This window comes from Canis aureus, chromosome 18 (genome assembly GCF_053574225.1).
Source record: "Canis aureus isolate CA01 chromosome 18, VMU_Caureus_v.1.0, whole genome shotgun sequence".
Classification (NCBI taxonomy): Eukaryota; Metazoa; Chordata; class Mammalia; order Carnivora; family Canidae; genus Canis; species Canis aureus.
Genome location: NC_135628.1, coordinates 44293610 through 44307255, shown reverse-complemented (window position 1 = coordinate 44307255; position 13646 = coordinate 44293610). Strand labels below are relative to the sequence as shown.

The 13646-nt window shown below is 35.8% G+C and overlaps 1 protein-coding gene across 10 annotated transcripts in view; it reads left to right on the top strand.

Annotated features, from left to right (window-relative positions):
- Positions 1-13646, top strand: part of CDK14 (cyclin dependent kinase 14) — a 721053-nt gene that overhangs the window by 479765 nt on the left and 227642 nt on the right. For all 10 annotated transcript variants that reach the window (XM_077857033.1, XM_077857032.1, XM_077857025.1 and 7 more), the window contains one exon: positions 9320-9440. In XM_077857033.1, the coding sequence (XP_077713159.1) occupies positions 9320-9440 (121 nt within the window). The remainder of the gene's footprint in view (positions 1-9319; positions 9441-13646) is intronic.

The window sequence follows — 13646 nt, the reverse complement described above, 5'->3', positions numbered from 1 at the left end:
GTTAAATTAGGATACTAATAATCATACTACCTTCTAGGTTGTCATAATGACTAAATGATACTGTATGTCTAAAAATCTAACAGATTACAACTGCCCATTAAATTCTCATCAGGTTTGCACTAGCATATTCACTGTTTTTTCATATTTTAGTATTACTTACAGTAAGACCAGGTAAAAATACTGCATTACCCTCACCCCTGACTTTTAAAAACATTTTAAGTGGTTTAGGAAGGAAATGGGAATGATTGTTTCATAAGCCTTCCAGAGGAACACTCTAATTTCTTATTTCCCTTAAAAGCTCAAAAGTTAAAAAAAAAAAAAAAAGAAAAAAGAAAAGCTCAAAAGTTAATGAGATCATATGTTGTCATTTCAAATGTTATGTATATATGGTATCATCTTTATACATTAGCCTCTTTCCTATTAAATGCAAAGGATACCTCTGGCATAAAATCATAATTATTTTTATGTAATTTGACCTAAATTATGGTTGTGATTATTCAATAATCTATCTTTAACACATACTGATGCATACTCTTAGAATATTTTGGGTGTATATTGATACATATTTATAACCCAAATGGCCTGAAAGCTCTGAGTAATATGTCTTGATTTGAGACTGACATTCTTATGATGAATTTAATATGTTTTACCTCTGATAGTTAAAAATTGGGGAAAAGGGGCATCTGGGCGACTCAGGTCATGATCTAGAGTTGAAATTGAGCCCACATTGGGGTCTGCTTGGGACTCTCTCTCCCTTTACCTCTCTGTCTCTCTCCCATCATGTGCGTGTGCATGCACGCATGCTCTCTTTAGCAAATAGATAATCTTTAAAAAATAAAATAAAAATTGGGAAAATCAGCATAAATGTGGAAATTCAACAAAATTGCCAACTTAGATTATGAAATTCGTTTTCTATATTGTGTTGTCATCTAGCATTGGAATAATAACTATAGATCCTGTTAAATGAGAAGCAGAAACTAGAAAATGAAAAGTAAGCCAGTGAACTGTGAAAGTGATGTTGCACTCTACTGAAAATGATTTTTCATTCTCTGTGAATGCAGATCATTGAGGTGGAATTATTTACTTAAAGGCCTTTTTAAGAACTTTAGCTTATATTTTCTTCACACATTAAATGAACAAGGTGCTTAGTGATATTTTCTTAGGATCACTGAGATTTGGTACTTGGATGGACCCAAAATTTCCTTAGTCTGACCCATGAGTCAGCAAACTTTTTCTTAAAGGGCAGATACTAAATGTAAACTGTTGGCCCCAGTCTCTGCCAACTATTCAGCCCTGCTGTTGAGCACAAAAACAGCAGTAGACAATGTGTGAATGAATGGGTATTACTGTATTCCAGCAAAATTTATTTACAAAGACATGTGCTTGAGGAATCTGACATTAGCACCTTCATTTCACATAGTGAGCTTATTTCCATGACTTTATCAAGGAGACACAACTAACTAGTTAGTGTCAGAACCACTCTCAGGTATTTAGTTTTTTCACATCACAGGTCTTCCAATATTCAGGCTAATGCTCTGACAACAAACAGCATATTGCTCATATGGTGCTCAACCAAAGGCTTCTGACTGATTGGTCTTACCATCATCACATCTGTTAGTTTCATTTAAAGCAGTATTTCCAGAGAAGTATATTGTTTTTAACTTCTATACAAAATGGAAAATAAAATTTTCCAATATATGAAATTTAAGTATTTTAGCATTTTCTTTTTTAAAAAAGATATATCTATTTATCTATTTGAGGGAGATCGAGAACATGAGCAGGGGTTAGGAGCAGAGGGAGAGGGGGAAGCTGACTCCCTGCTGAGCAGGGAGCCCAGTGTAGGGCTCCATCCCAGGACCCTGAGTTCATGACCTGAGCCAAAGGCAGATGCTTAACTGACTGAACCACTCAGGCACCCCTGAATATTTTCTTTCCTTTTATTTTTTATTTTTTTTATAGTATATATGGGGCAGGTACATCCCCAAATTATTTTTTATGTATTTTTTTATTGGAGTTTGATTTGCCAACATACAGTATAACGCCCAGCGCTCATCCTGTCAAGTGCCCCCCTCAGTGCCCGTCACCCAGTCACCCCATCCCCCTGCCCACCTCCCCTTCTACTACCCCTTGTTCGTTTTCTAGAGTTAGGAGTCTCTCATGTTTTGTTACCCTCTGATTTTTCCCACTCATTTTCTCTCCTTTCCCCTATACTCCCTTTCACTATTTTTTATATTCCCCGTATGAGTGAAACCATATAATGATTGTCCTTCTTTGATTGACTTACTTCACTCAGCATACCTTCCAGTTCCATCCACGTCGAAGCAAATGGTGAGTATTCATCATTTCTAATGGCTGAGTAATATTCCATTGTATACATAGACCTCCTCCTCCTCCTCTTCTTCTTCTTCTTCTTCTTCTTCTTCTTCTTCTTCCTTCTTCCTTCTTCCTTCTTCTTCTTCTTCCTTCTTCCACATCTTCTTTATCCATTCATCTTTCGATGGACACCGAGGCTCCTTCCACAGTTTGGCTACTGTAGACATCGCTGCTGTGAACATTGGGGTGCAGGTGTCTCAGTGTTTCACTACATCTGTATCTTTGGGGTAAATCCCCAGCAGTACAATTGCTGGGTCGTAGGGCAGGTCTATTTTTAACTCTTTGAGGAACCTCCACATAGTTTTCCAGAGTGGCTGTACCAGTTCACATTCCCACCAACAGGGCAAGAGGGTTCCCCTTTCTCCACATCCTCTCCAACATTTGTTGTGGAAATTAGCATGTCTTGTTAATTTGCACCATTCTCACTGGTGTGAGGTGGTATTTCATTGTGGTTTTGATTTGTATTTCCCTGATGGCCAGTGATGCGGAGCATTTTCTCATGTGCTTGTTGGCCATGTGTATGTCTTCTTTGGTGAAATTTCTGTTCATGTCTTTTGCCCATTTCATGATTGGATTGTTTGTTTCTTTGCTGTTGGGTTTAATAAGTTCTTTTTTTTTAAGATTTTATTTATTCATTCATGAGAGATAGAGAGAGAGAGGCAGAGACACAGGCAGAGGGAGAAGCAGGCTCCACACAGGGAGTCTGACGTGGTACTGGATCCCAGGTCTCCAGGATTACACCCTGGACTAAAAAGGCGGTGCTAAACTGCTGAGCCACCCTAAACTGCTGAGCCACCTGGGCTGCCCTAATAAGTTCTTTATAGATCTTGGATACTAGCCCTTTATCTGATATGTCATTTGCAAATCTCTTCTCCCATTCTGTAGGTTGTCTTTTAGTTTTGTTGACTGTTTCTTTTGTTGTGCAGAAATTCTTATCTTGATTAAGTCCCAATAGTTCATTTTTGCTTTTGTTTCCCTTGCCTTCATAGATGTATCTTGCAAGAAGTTGCTGTGGCCAAGGTCAAAAGGGTGTTATTTTCTTTCTTTTTAGAATGTCTGTATTAAAATGTTATGATCGTTTCTGTTATTTAAGATGAAAGAAAAAAAGTCTGTGCCCTTTAGGATAGATAATAGGCATAATTTAGTAACTTTAAAAATTCAAAGATAACTAAGTAAAATCAGAGTAGAATAAAATATTGCCTTAACGTGTTTAGATGTCTTCTGCACTTAATTTCATCTTATTAGAATTTATTTTCAAAGAGTACTACTATTCAGTTGAAAGACTCTGACAATTGCCAATCAAAACATTCTTAAAGGATTTTGGAATCCTGCAATGACTAGCTTCTGTTCAAATAGAAATCTGGACAGAAAGGAAAACAAAGATGTTTCATCAAAGGAAAGGAAAGGATTTTATAATTGTAATCCCAAAACTTTTTTTCCACTTTAACCAATACCATGTGATATTAAGCGTATAAAGTCCTCTCAAATACTCACATTTCCTGCTCCTATGATGGCAAAATGGGCAAGGGGATTGGAAGATGTCCAGCTTTCATAGTGTTTATAGAGAAAGATTGGACATTGAAGTCTTTTATTATTTTTCATGGTAAAGAGCATCCCACCTAAATTTTAATATCCAATTAAATTAATTTCAACATGTAGGTAATTTGTTTTCTAGAATGTATTTTGAAATTCATAACTTTTTGCCATCAACAGACTTGAGGTTAGTGTAACAATCCAACAAGAGATGAGGGAGACCTAGGAAGGAAGAAGTAAAGAGGGAAATTATAAAGTAAAATCTGTCCAATTTTGTAATTTTGTAAATGGAAGGAGTCTACAATGATAAAAGCCCTTTGGCTTTGGGGAATAGATGGATGGTGATGTTTAGTGGTAAGTTCTAGAACACTGAAGGAGATAACATTGGTTGGGGAATTGGGGGTGAGGAAAAATGTTTGTGACACCCATGTAAGTTCTAAGTGGACTTTTTAAAAATAGAAATCGAAAGTTTTGGGGGGAAGATTGATGCTAGAAATATCTATTTGGGATCATTAATATATATATAGACAGTAACTGAAGCCATGGGAGTGAATGTCACCCAGGAAAACGTCAAGTGCAGAGGGAAGAGGTTATAGCCAAAACTCTGCAGAACACCAGAAGAAAATTATTTTTATTTTGTTTTGTGTGATGGTTGTTTATTGATACATGCTAGGAGCAGTGGTATTTTCAAACTGCTTTAGCACAGCATAAGATATTAATATAAATCCTCTAGGAGGAACAGGACTTCATTAAAAATTCATATGAAAAAAAGAAATTTCAGACCAGTTCCCAGGACTGTGGAATGGAAGGAAATATATATATATATATATATATATATATATATATATATATATATATATAAGTTTTCCTCTGCCCTTACTCTATGGACTGGTGCATGGAATAGCAGTCTTTCCCTTTCCAGCCTAACTGCCAGATGGTAAAATATTACCCAACTATTTCATGTCTGTTTGGAATCAAGTTGTGAAGGAAAGAGCTGCTCTCCTAGAAATATTGATTTTGTGATTATGAGCTTGACTCTCATTTTCTGATTGTTTAGTTTGAGGAATGAGGTATGTTGAGAGAGAAGTGTGGGAGTTGCTCTAATTTAAAACAAAACTACTGAAAGCACAAGATAGTGGCACCTCCACTGGGAAATGATGGAAACTATTCCTTTATAACATATTTCCATTGATTTTTGCAAGTTCATCTAGCTTTTGCCATTATTCCACTTAATTAGAAAGAAACAAGTCATTGTTGCCAGTTATTTCTCAATTCCGTGGTCAAAGAATTGAGCAGAGACATGGGAATTACCATCCTTGAATGCCTAGTCTAGGTTTAGCAATTTTCTTCCTAGAATTAGGGGTTACTCAGTCCCTAGCCAGTTTTACCATGTGTACAAGAGATGTGTTGAAATTTGAAAGAACAATTAGATATGCAGGGAATATAAAATCTAAACTATGTCTATGTACAGCTAAAAGAACTTCTACTGTTTTTGGAACCTGAAACAGTTTACTAGTGGAATAAATACGTGTACTCCTGGTCTCAAGGCATAATTCCTATACTAACAGTGCAGATGGCTGTAGGGACTTGTGGTTGGAGTCATGTTGAGTGCTCTAGGACATCTTTATACCTCTGCCAAGAGAGGAATTGGATAGCTCCAGATCTGAAACCCATGGACAAATCTGAGCCAGAGATAAAATCTTGTGAGCAATTACCTATGGATGATATCAAAACATGGCATTAGCCAAAGTTAGGTACACACATTTGATGTAAGAAACCACTGGTTTGACTATATAGCCGTAGACAAAACAGCAGTTAAGAGGCAGATGGGGGATGATCCCAGGGGACCGAGTGACTCCTGTTAACTCTTCTATGTCTGAGAAGTCAAAGGAATAAATTTAAAAGAAAGGGAGTAGCCAAGAGTGTCCATTGCAGCTTTGAAAGCTATTTGGTAAGGCCTGAAGAGTGTCCATTGGTTGATGCTGAACAACTGATCTGTTTAGGGCAAATATTGGAAGCACTGTCACATGATTTATTCTGTGTTCCTGCCAGAGAGTAGAACCAGGCTCAGGGTGGCAGCAGATGTTGGATAGATATCTCATAGAGATATGTAAAGGAATTCTTTCATTGAGTAAGAATGAATAATTGGCAAGAGGGCTTGAACAAAAGGATGTTTTACTCTCCTCTAGGGTTTTTCATTAATTAGAAATAGTAACATGTTAACGTGGGGTACTCTGAATTGTTATGTAAGCCATTTTAGATGCCCGTAGGAACATGCACCCTTTCATATGCACACACTCAGCCAGAGTGGTAGTGTTCAAATAACCTGTATTCATCAATTTAGTATTTCACTTTGCTTTTTGACTTTCAGTTCAAACTAAACATTAATATAAGAAGTTTTGATAATAACCCATGAACTTCATCCTTTTTAAAAGGTAGTGTAGCTCTCTTCCTGTAGTGTAACCATAGCAACTGACAAGGAACAGAGAAAGAAAGCTTTCACACATGCTGTGCTAATTAATCCTGTCCTACAGTTTTCCTTCAGCTGGAGGAGGCAGTTTAATAAATTCTGCATGAGTAAGCATGTTTTGATGCATGACTGTAAATACATGGCAATGTCTTTACCAAAAGTATTTATTAAAAATGTAGTTATCTATTCCTACTTCAAGGTATACTCTTTTTTCAATTCATTGTTTTAATAATTGGCTTCCTCCCTGAAGAATATTGGGATCTATTTATCTTTTTAACTGAACAGACATATTTTTAAGATGAGAGCCTTTTGTTTATCAGTATACAGGAACACATTCCACAAGAAAATATCTTAATTCACGTATTAAAGTGAAATGATAGAAGAGTTTTTCTCAAGCAATGCAGAAGAGTGTATCTTAAAAATACAGTAACATTCTTCAATATGACACATTAACATGCAAACCATTTTAAGAAACTGCCTGAGCACCTTGAAAAGTTACACATCACCAACTCATTTTCAGTCTTTATTTGGGATGTTATATGACTCATGTGAGTGGTGTTTGAACAGTCCTTGACCTAAACCTTAGGGAAGGAGGAGAGTAATGGAAACAAAGACCTTTCTCTTTTTACATTTTTCAGGCATATATAGCCAGTTTTGCAAACTTATGTTCAGAGTGGACATAATTGACCTAAAATCACATAATTATTTAGAGCTATACTTTTTCTATGTTATTTTGAGGTCTTGTTCTCTCTTTAAAACTGGAAATGCCATAGTTTTCTATAACTAGTCTGGTCTTCTAAGCTGTCAAAGAAAATCTCAGACTTTTTTTATGCTCCTATGCCTCTAGCCTCGCTTTTTGTCAACGGGGCCTCAGGAAAACCAAGGGAATCCAGCCTGACTGTTTTTTGGCATCCCATTTCACTTGACAAGAGCATATGAGACAAGTCAGAATCTATTTCAAGGACTTGTACTTAGCTCTTTGGTCTCCCTATAGAAACATGCTCATTTAAGGAACTAAATCTTTTGATGGGATTATTAAGTTCTGGAAACACTTTACCATACTGATTGTCCTGTCTGTTGTTCAGTTTTACCTGTATTGAGGTAGGATAAAACTTTGCAGAGAAAAATAGAGGTTATCATGGAAATCTATTATTAAAAGTAGTCATTCCCTTCATGTGTAGACAAGTTGGGGACCATATATATGTGTGTATGTTTGTGTATAGTCTATAGTAGATTTTAGTATGGAATACTTATCAACATTAACCAATTTATAATACACCATTGTGCTATTATAAAAATTGCATTGGAAAAAAATTGAGTTACTGTAATCATAGTTGAATTAATTAGAAATTATTTGTCTCATCAGCTGTTCTATTAATTTTAACATTTTCATATGATACAGTGAAGGGCATATCAAGTATTTAATAAACAGGAGAAAAATCATGTTCCTAAGTACTACATAGGAATGTAAATAATAAGAACATTAAAATGAATATGATATGGTACATTTAGTATAAAAATATTACATACATTTTGAGCCACACAATAATTAATAATACTTTTTCACTTGTCATTAATGAACATACTCAGAAAGCAATCACATTATTTTCTTCTTTTAAAAAAGAACATCTAGGGGCAGCCCTGGTGGCCCAGAGGTGAAGCACCACCTTCAGCCCAGGGCGTGATCCTGAAGACCTGGGATTGAGTCCCATGTCGGGCTCCCTGCACAGAGCCTGCTTCTCCCTCTGCCTGTGTCTCTGCCTCTCTCTGTCTCCTGTCTCTCTCTGTGTCTCTTATGAATAAATAAATAAAATCTTTAAAAAAAAAAAGAACATCTATAGATTTTGTGATTTTAAAAGGAATTATGTATTGACTGTAGAAAACTTGGAAAAAAGCTGAGAAAAATGCATTAAGTAAAAAATAAAATGAAATAAAGAACTGAAGCATTGCCTGAGTGGCTCAGTGGGTAGGTGTCTGAGACTTGATTCTGGCTAAGGTCATGATCTCAGGATTGAGCCTGTTTCAGGCTCCTGCTGGGCATGGAGGCTGCTTAAGATTCTCTCTCCCTCTCTCTCTCTGCCCCTCCCCCATCTCCCTCTCTGAAAACAAAAACAGAAATAAAAAACTGGATAATCCCACTTTCCACAGCCAGCCACTAAAGATATTCAAATATGTTCTGCCATTCTTTTTTTTATGCTGAAGTATTTATGGTTAAGAGGTTAAGCTGCACATAATCCATCACTCAACATATTATTGTGATCATTTCCTCGATTTTTAAAATTGTTACAAAACATATGATATCTCATCATCTTTACATTTCAGATTTAATTGTTCCTTTATAATTGTTATTTAGGTGGTTTTCAAATGAATAAACATTTCCTAGTGCGTGTTTGACAGAACACTGAAAGAAAAAGAAGTTTTGGAACAACCCTTTGAGGAAAGCGTCATATTCTCGTAGATTCACAACACACATAAAAAAAAATTAAGGGAACTGAGAAGTCTTACAGTGTGAAGACCTGTTTTAATTTTTTAAACCATCTTTTCCCAAGATGATTTGACCTTGAAATCTTTTCTCATAGCACTTATAACTCTCAGAACTAGGGTTCCATAAAACATTATTTGGAAAGTCCAGGAGATTTCTAAGCTTCTGTGTAATGTCTTGTAATGTCTAATAGTTTATGAATCATTTGTTGACTCTCCTAGGGTTTTATCAGATTTATGATCCTTGATTAGGAAATCTGAGTGATTACTGGCTATTAGCATTATATGAAACAGGTAGACTACAGTATACTTTCCCCAGCCTTTCTAGCAACCTTGACATTGTATTTATGATCCTGTATTACAATGTTATCTTTGACCCTTTAAAACTGTGAGCAATCAAATTTAAATTCCCTTATTCTATTAATGCCTATTAAACTTCTTTATGTTTCCTGTGGTCCACAGGTCTTGCAAGAGCAAAATCCGTCCCTAGCCACACATACTCCAATGAAGTGGTTACCTTGTGGTATAGACCTCCAGATGTCCTCCTGGGCTCAACAGAATATTCCACCTGCCTTGACATGTGGTGAGAAATGGAAGATTTACTCTAGCTAATCTATCTGTAATGCTTGGTCTGGGTCATGCCTAGACAAATATTCTAACAGTTTGAATGAAGATTAATGGTGCAGGAGTGTTTGCTGATGTGTGGCAGTATTGCTGGGTTTTTAAAAAAACATGATTGGGAATATTCCCTAATCAGAGGCTTCCTTGCAGATGGTGTCTGGTAATGGTTTTTGATGGACAGAGGCAGAGCTATTTTTCTGTCAGTACAGTGATTTTTCTCCCTGAGGGTCTTAATTTGTGGTTCTATTTTATAACGAGGAGGTATGGATCTCCCAATAGCAGTAGGAGTGGGAAATAGTAGGAAACATGCTTCAGTTCAATAAGAAGGCTCAGATTCGGTGTGACTTTTAATCACTAAATTTGGTGTAGTACACTCTTGAGAGCTCGGTACAAATTATCCAAAATGAAATAAGACAATTACTTTTTAAAAATATCACAATAAGTTGAATTTGAGGAGAGTCTCAGTTTCACATGACAGTTTAGCAAAACTTAAAAACCTGTTTAGGAGGCCCAAAGACTGACAGGATTTAATGCATGATTACTATTGAAGTATAATGAGTTCACAATACAATGTGATCTAAATCAAATAAGGGAATGGTCTTGTTTTTAGTACTCAGGGAAGGCTTCCTAGAGACTTGAAAATGTCCTCTATTAACAGAAAAATCCCTTTTCTAGACTCCCAGTTGTGTTCAGAGTAAAACAATTCACATTGCACTTGTTCTATTTTATCCTAGGAATCATCTTCCATGAATGATTATGCCCCCATAATACAAAATTTAGTTACAAGTTCTTGCAATGTTTATGACCTCAATAAAACTTCAGCATGTGTTATTTATCTTCCTGCCATGTACTTACTTCACTGTTCTTCCCTCAGTAATCTTGGCTTTTAGTAAATTAGGCTGTAATGAGGCCTGGCTTCTTTCCTGATGTTTTTGATCCAAACATTTTATAGTGAGAAAACAATCAAGTTCCTTGTGATGTAGGGCGCAGTGTAGATTTTCTCAATTTAGGTTCCAGCAACACCCTCCCAACCCCAGAATAATAGGATTTCAGGATCTGTGAAGCCACTGAAAATATATGCAACATTTTATGTACACATGGATATATTTATTTTTATGGGATGTAGATCTGTAGCTTTCAGTAGAGCTATAAAAGAATCTAGGTCATCAAAAGCCTAAAATCTATTGTCATAAATTTTGTAATGCCTCATAATAAATCTAATACCATTATAATGCATTATTTCAAAACACTGAGAATAAAGATGACCATCTATTATTAAGAAGCTGAGCTAATTCATTTTTTCATCAGACTTTTTGGCCTTTTTTTTTTTTGCACAGTTGTTTACACAATTAAATTTTTTCTCCCAAGACTAGGCAGGGCTTTGGCAAAAGAGGTATTTTGATTATTAATCATCATGGAGGAAGAAATTGGAAATAAGAGTCAATTACCAGGATATCAGTTTCTCATTCCCTTCCTCCTTCTGCCTTAAGTTGAGAGTTGGCTATACAAATAATCGTTAATAATATTCTTGAGTTATGGAGTGTTTTCTTCTCTTTTTTTGAGTATGAAAATTCTAGATTGTCTTTCAGAGAGGGCAGCTAAGGATGCCGCTAATAGGACATAGTTTGGGAATATTTGTGGCTTGGAGCCAGTTTTCTCTTAGTGCTTGGCAGTTCGATTAAGACTCTACACTCATAATCGGAAAAAGCTGTTTTTATGCACTAGTGGCTAATTTTTTCCAATCCTTTACAAGTGCTCTTTAAAGTAAAAAGAACCACATGGATTATGACTTGCTGATATGTCTGTTTCAGATATATGGTATTTGATTTGCAGTCTGTGCCCCCACCCTTGTTTTTCTCTCATTCATGTATGTTTGTGTGTGTGTGTGTGTGTGTGTGTGTGTGTGTGTATTCATCCTCTTTAAGAAGGCTTGGGTGCTTTCCGCCAATTTGCTTTAAACAGAGACATGATGAAGCATAAGAAGACTGTTATTTAAGTGGAAGGGAGGAAAACTGATACAAAACAGAAAACCCTAAATGCCCTTTTGTCTGTATGCCAAGATTATTCATTGCCAAAACCAAATAGTAAATGTGTTGTCTTTGAGCAGTTCCCGTGCTTATTGGCTTTCCATTTTCAAGCCCTAAAATCTAAGTTATGTCTATGCTATGCCTGTCATTTTGACTCTGATTTCATTCCAAGCCATTTTCTAAAAGCCATTTTGTTATAATCCTATAAGTCACATAAAATGTATGTATTTTTACAGTTAGAGAGAAGTTCACAGGGCACTGATTTTTGCATAATCAGTGACATCGATGCTGAGTATTCACAGAACTAGAAATGGGACTGTAATTGAGTCATGGCTCAGCTGCACCAAAGAAAAATACAAATATGAATGCATGGACAATAGCGGGGAGGCAGGTGGTAGTGGGTTCAGGCTATTTTTACAGTTCATTTACCACCCTGGGCCAGTAGGTAGTAACTAAAAACTAACGATCCCTCCACAGTGTTACATTTCCCAGTTTTCTGTTTAAATAGCCACAGGCAATAAAAATATTAATGAAGACACATATGCATTAACATTGGCAGCAAGCAATGGAAAATTAGAGCTCACTGTATTATGATTTACTAGTCTCGGCCTCCAGCACTGTGGCAATGTGTAAATATATGTGCAGTTCGAGAACTCCTAAGGAAACCTAGATTTTCATGCCTTTGTCTCCTTCTCAGAAGGAGGATGTAAGCAGAGGAATGAAATTGGACATTGTCTCGTGTATAACTTCTCTTAATTCTTGGATTTTATAACTCTATGAAAGTCAAGGCATAGGAAATCATCTTTAAGCTTCTAAACCAAAAGGCTTATGAAGGCCTGAGAACCACATTATAAGAAGTGCAAATGTGAAAAGTAGCTTATCTGTGTAGTTCCTCCTGTCAGGGAGTTCTGCTCTAGCCATCGAGGTCGTTGCTCTGAATAAGCTTTAGGTTTCTTTATAGAAGCTCATAAATGTGTTTAGAGTGACATTTGTTTTTAAAGTGGAAAGTCACTTGGGATTATCCTAAGGGATTAATTTTTAACATATGGCGACTAATGTAGCTAACAAATAATAGTATCTCATCAACATCACGGTGCTTCTGGGGGCCACAGTGCGTAGTGGCACTACCTTGTGGAATCAGTGACAGTGCCCCCCAACACAATGTGTGAAAAATCAGAGCACACCAGTCTCTTCCTTTCATCATCTTTTTAAAAGCTAATTAACATATTAACTATGCTTGTCAAAATGTGGGCCAAATCGTTTATAAATAAGCCTGTCAAATATAATGAGATTGCATATTAAATCATCCCTTTCTCTATTACATCTCTGATTTAAGATTAAAATTAATTTATTTAACATTGTAGCAGCTGGGTGGTTAGAAAAAAATTTCCATACCAGTCTTGATATATAGAAAAATGTCTGCTTCTAGATTGATTTTGCATATATCAGAAGAGAAATTGCCTATTTATTGAGTATTATAAGGCCACTTAGCATTGCTTTTTATTAAATAAGACTAATCACCATATATATTGGCAATATATGGAGTTCTGTCTTCATCCTTAATGACTACTCTTGCACCAAGGAAATTTATGTAATGAAATAAGATTTTCTAGGACTCAGGTTTGTTTGCCACTATTTTAAGAGGGAGAATTATAAATGAATTCTACTAGAGCCCCCATCCTGAATGTAAATTTGTTATATATAAAGTCCTGTCTTGGATAACTGAGTGATAGTAATAATAGCAATTGGGTCTTAGGAAATAGTAATCATAATAGTAACAATAATAGATATCTTATTGGACACAAACTGTATTCTAAGTTTCTCTTATGCATTTTTTTGTGTTATTCATTTTAGTTACTATCCTTATTGCACCATGATACAGTGGAAGAAAACAAAACACAGAGACTAAATAAGATAGTAAAGTTCATTTAATTAATAGAGACCTGCAAACTTAGGGCTAATTCAACCACAAAGCTCTTTCTTTTCACAACATTTTATGTAATCTCTTAAGATGATTTCTAAGAACTTGGTTTTTATTTTACTAGTAAAGTGATTCTAAAACACAAATACAGTAAAATTCCTTTTTTTATAATTTAGGTTAGGCTCTGAATCATTTTGTGTACTTTACATTCTTCGAATGA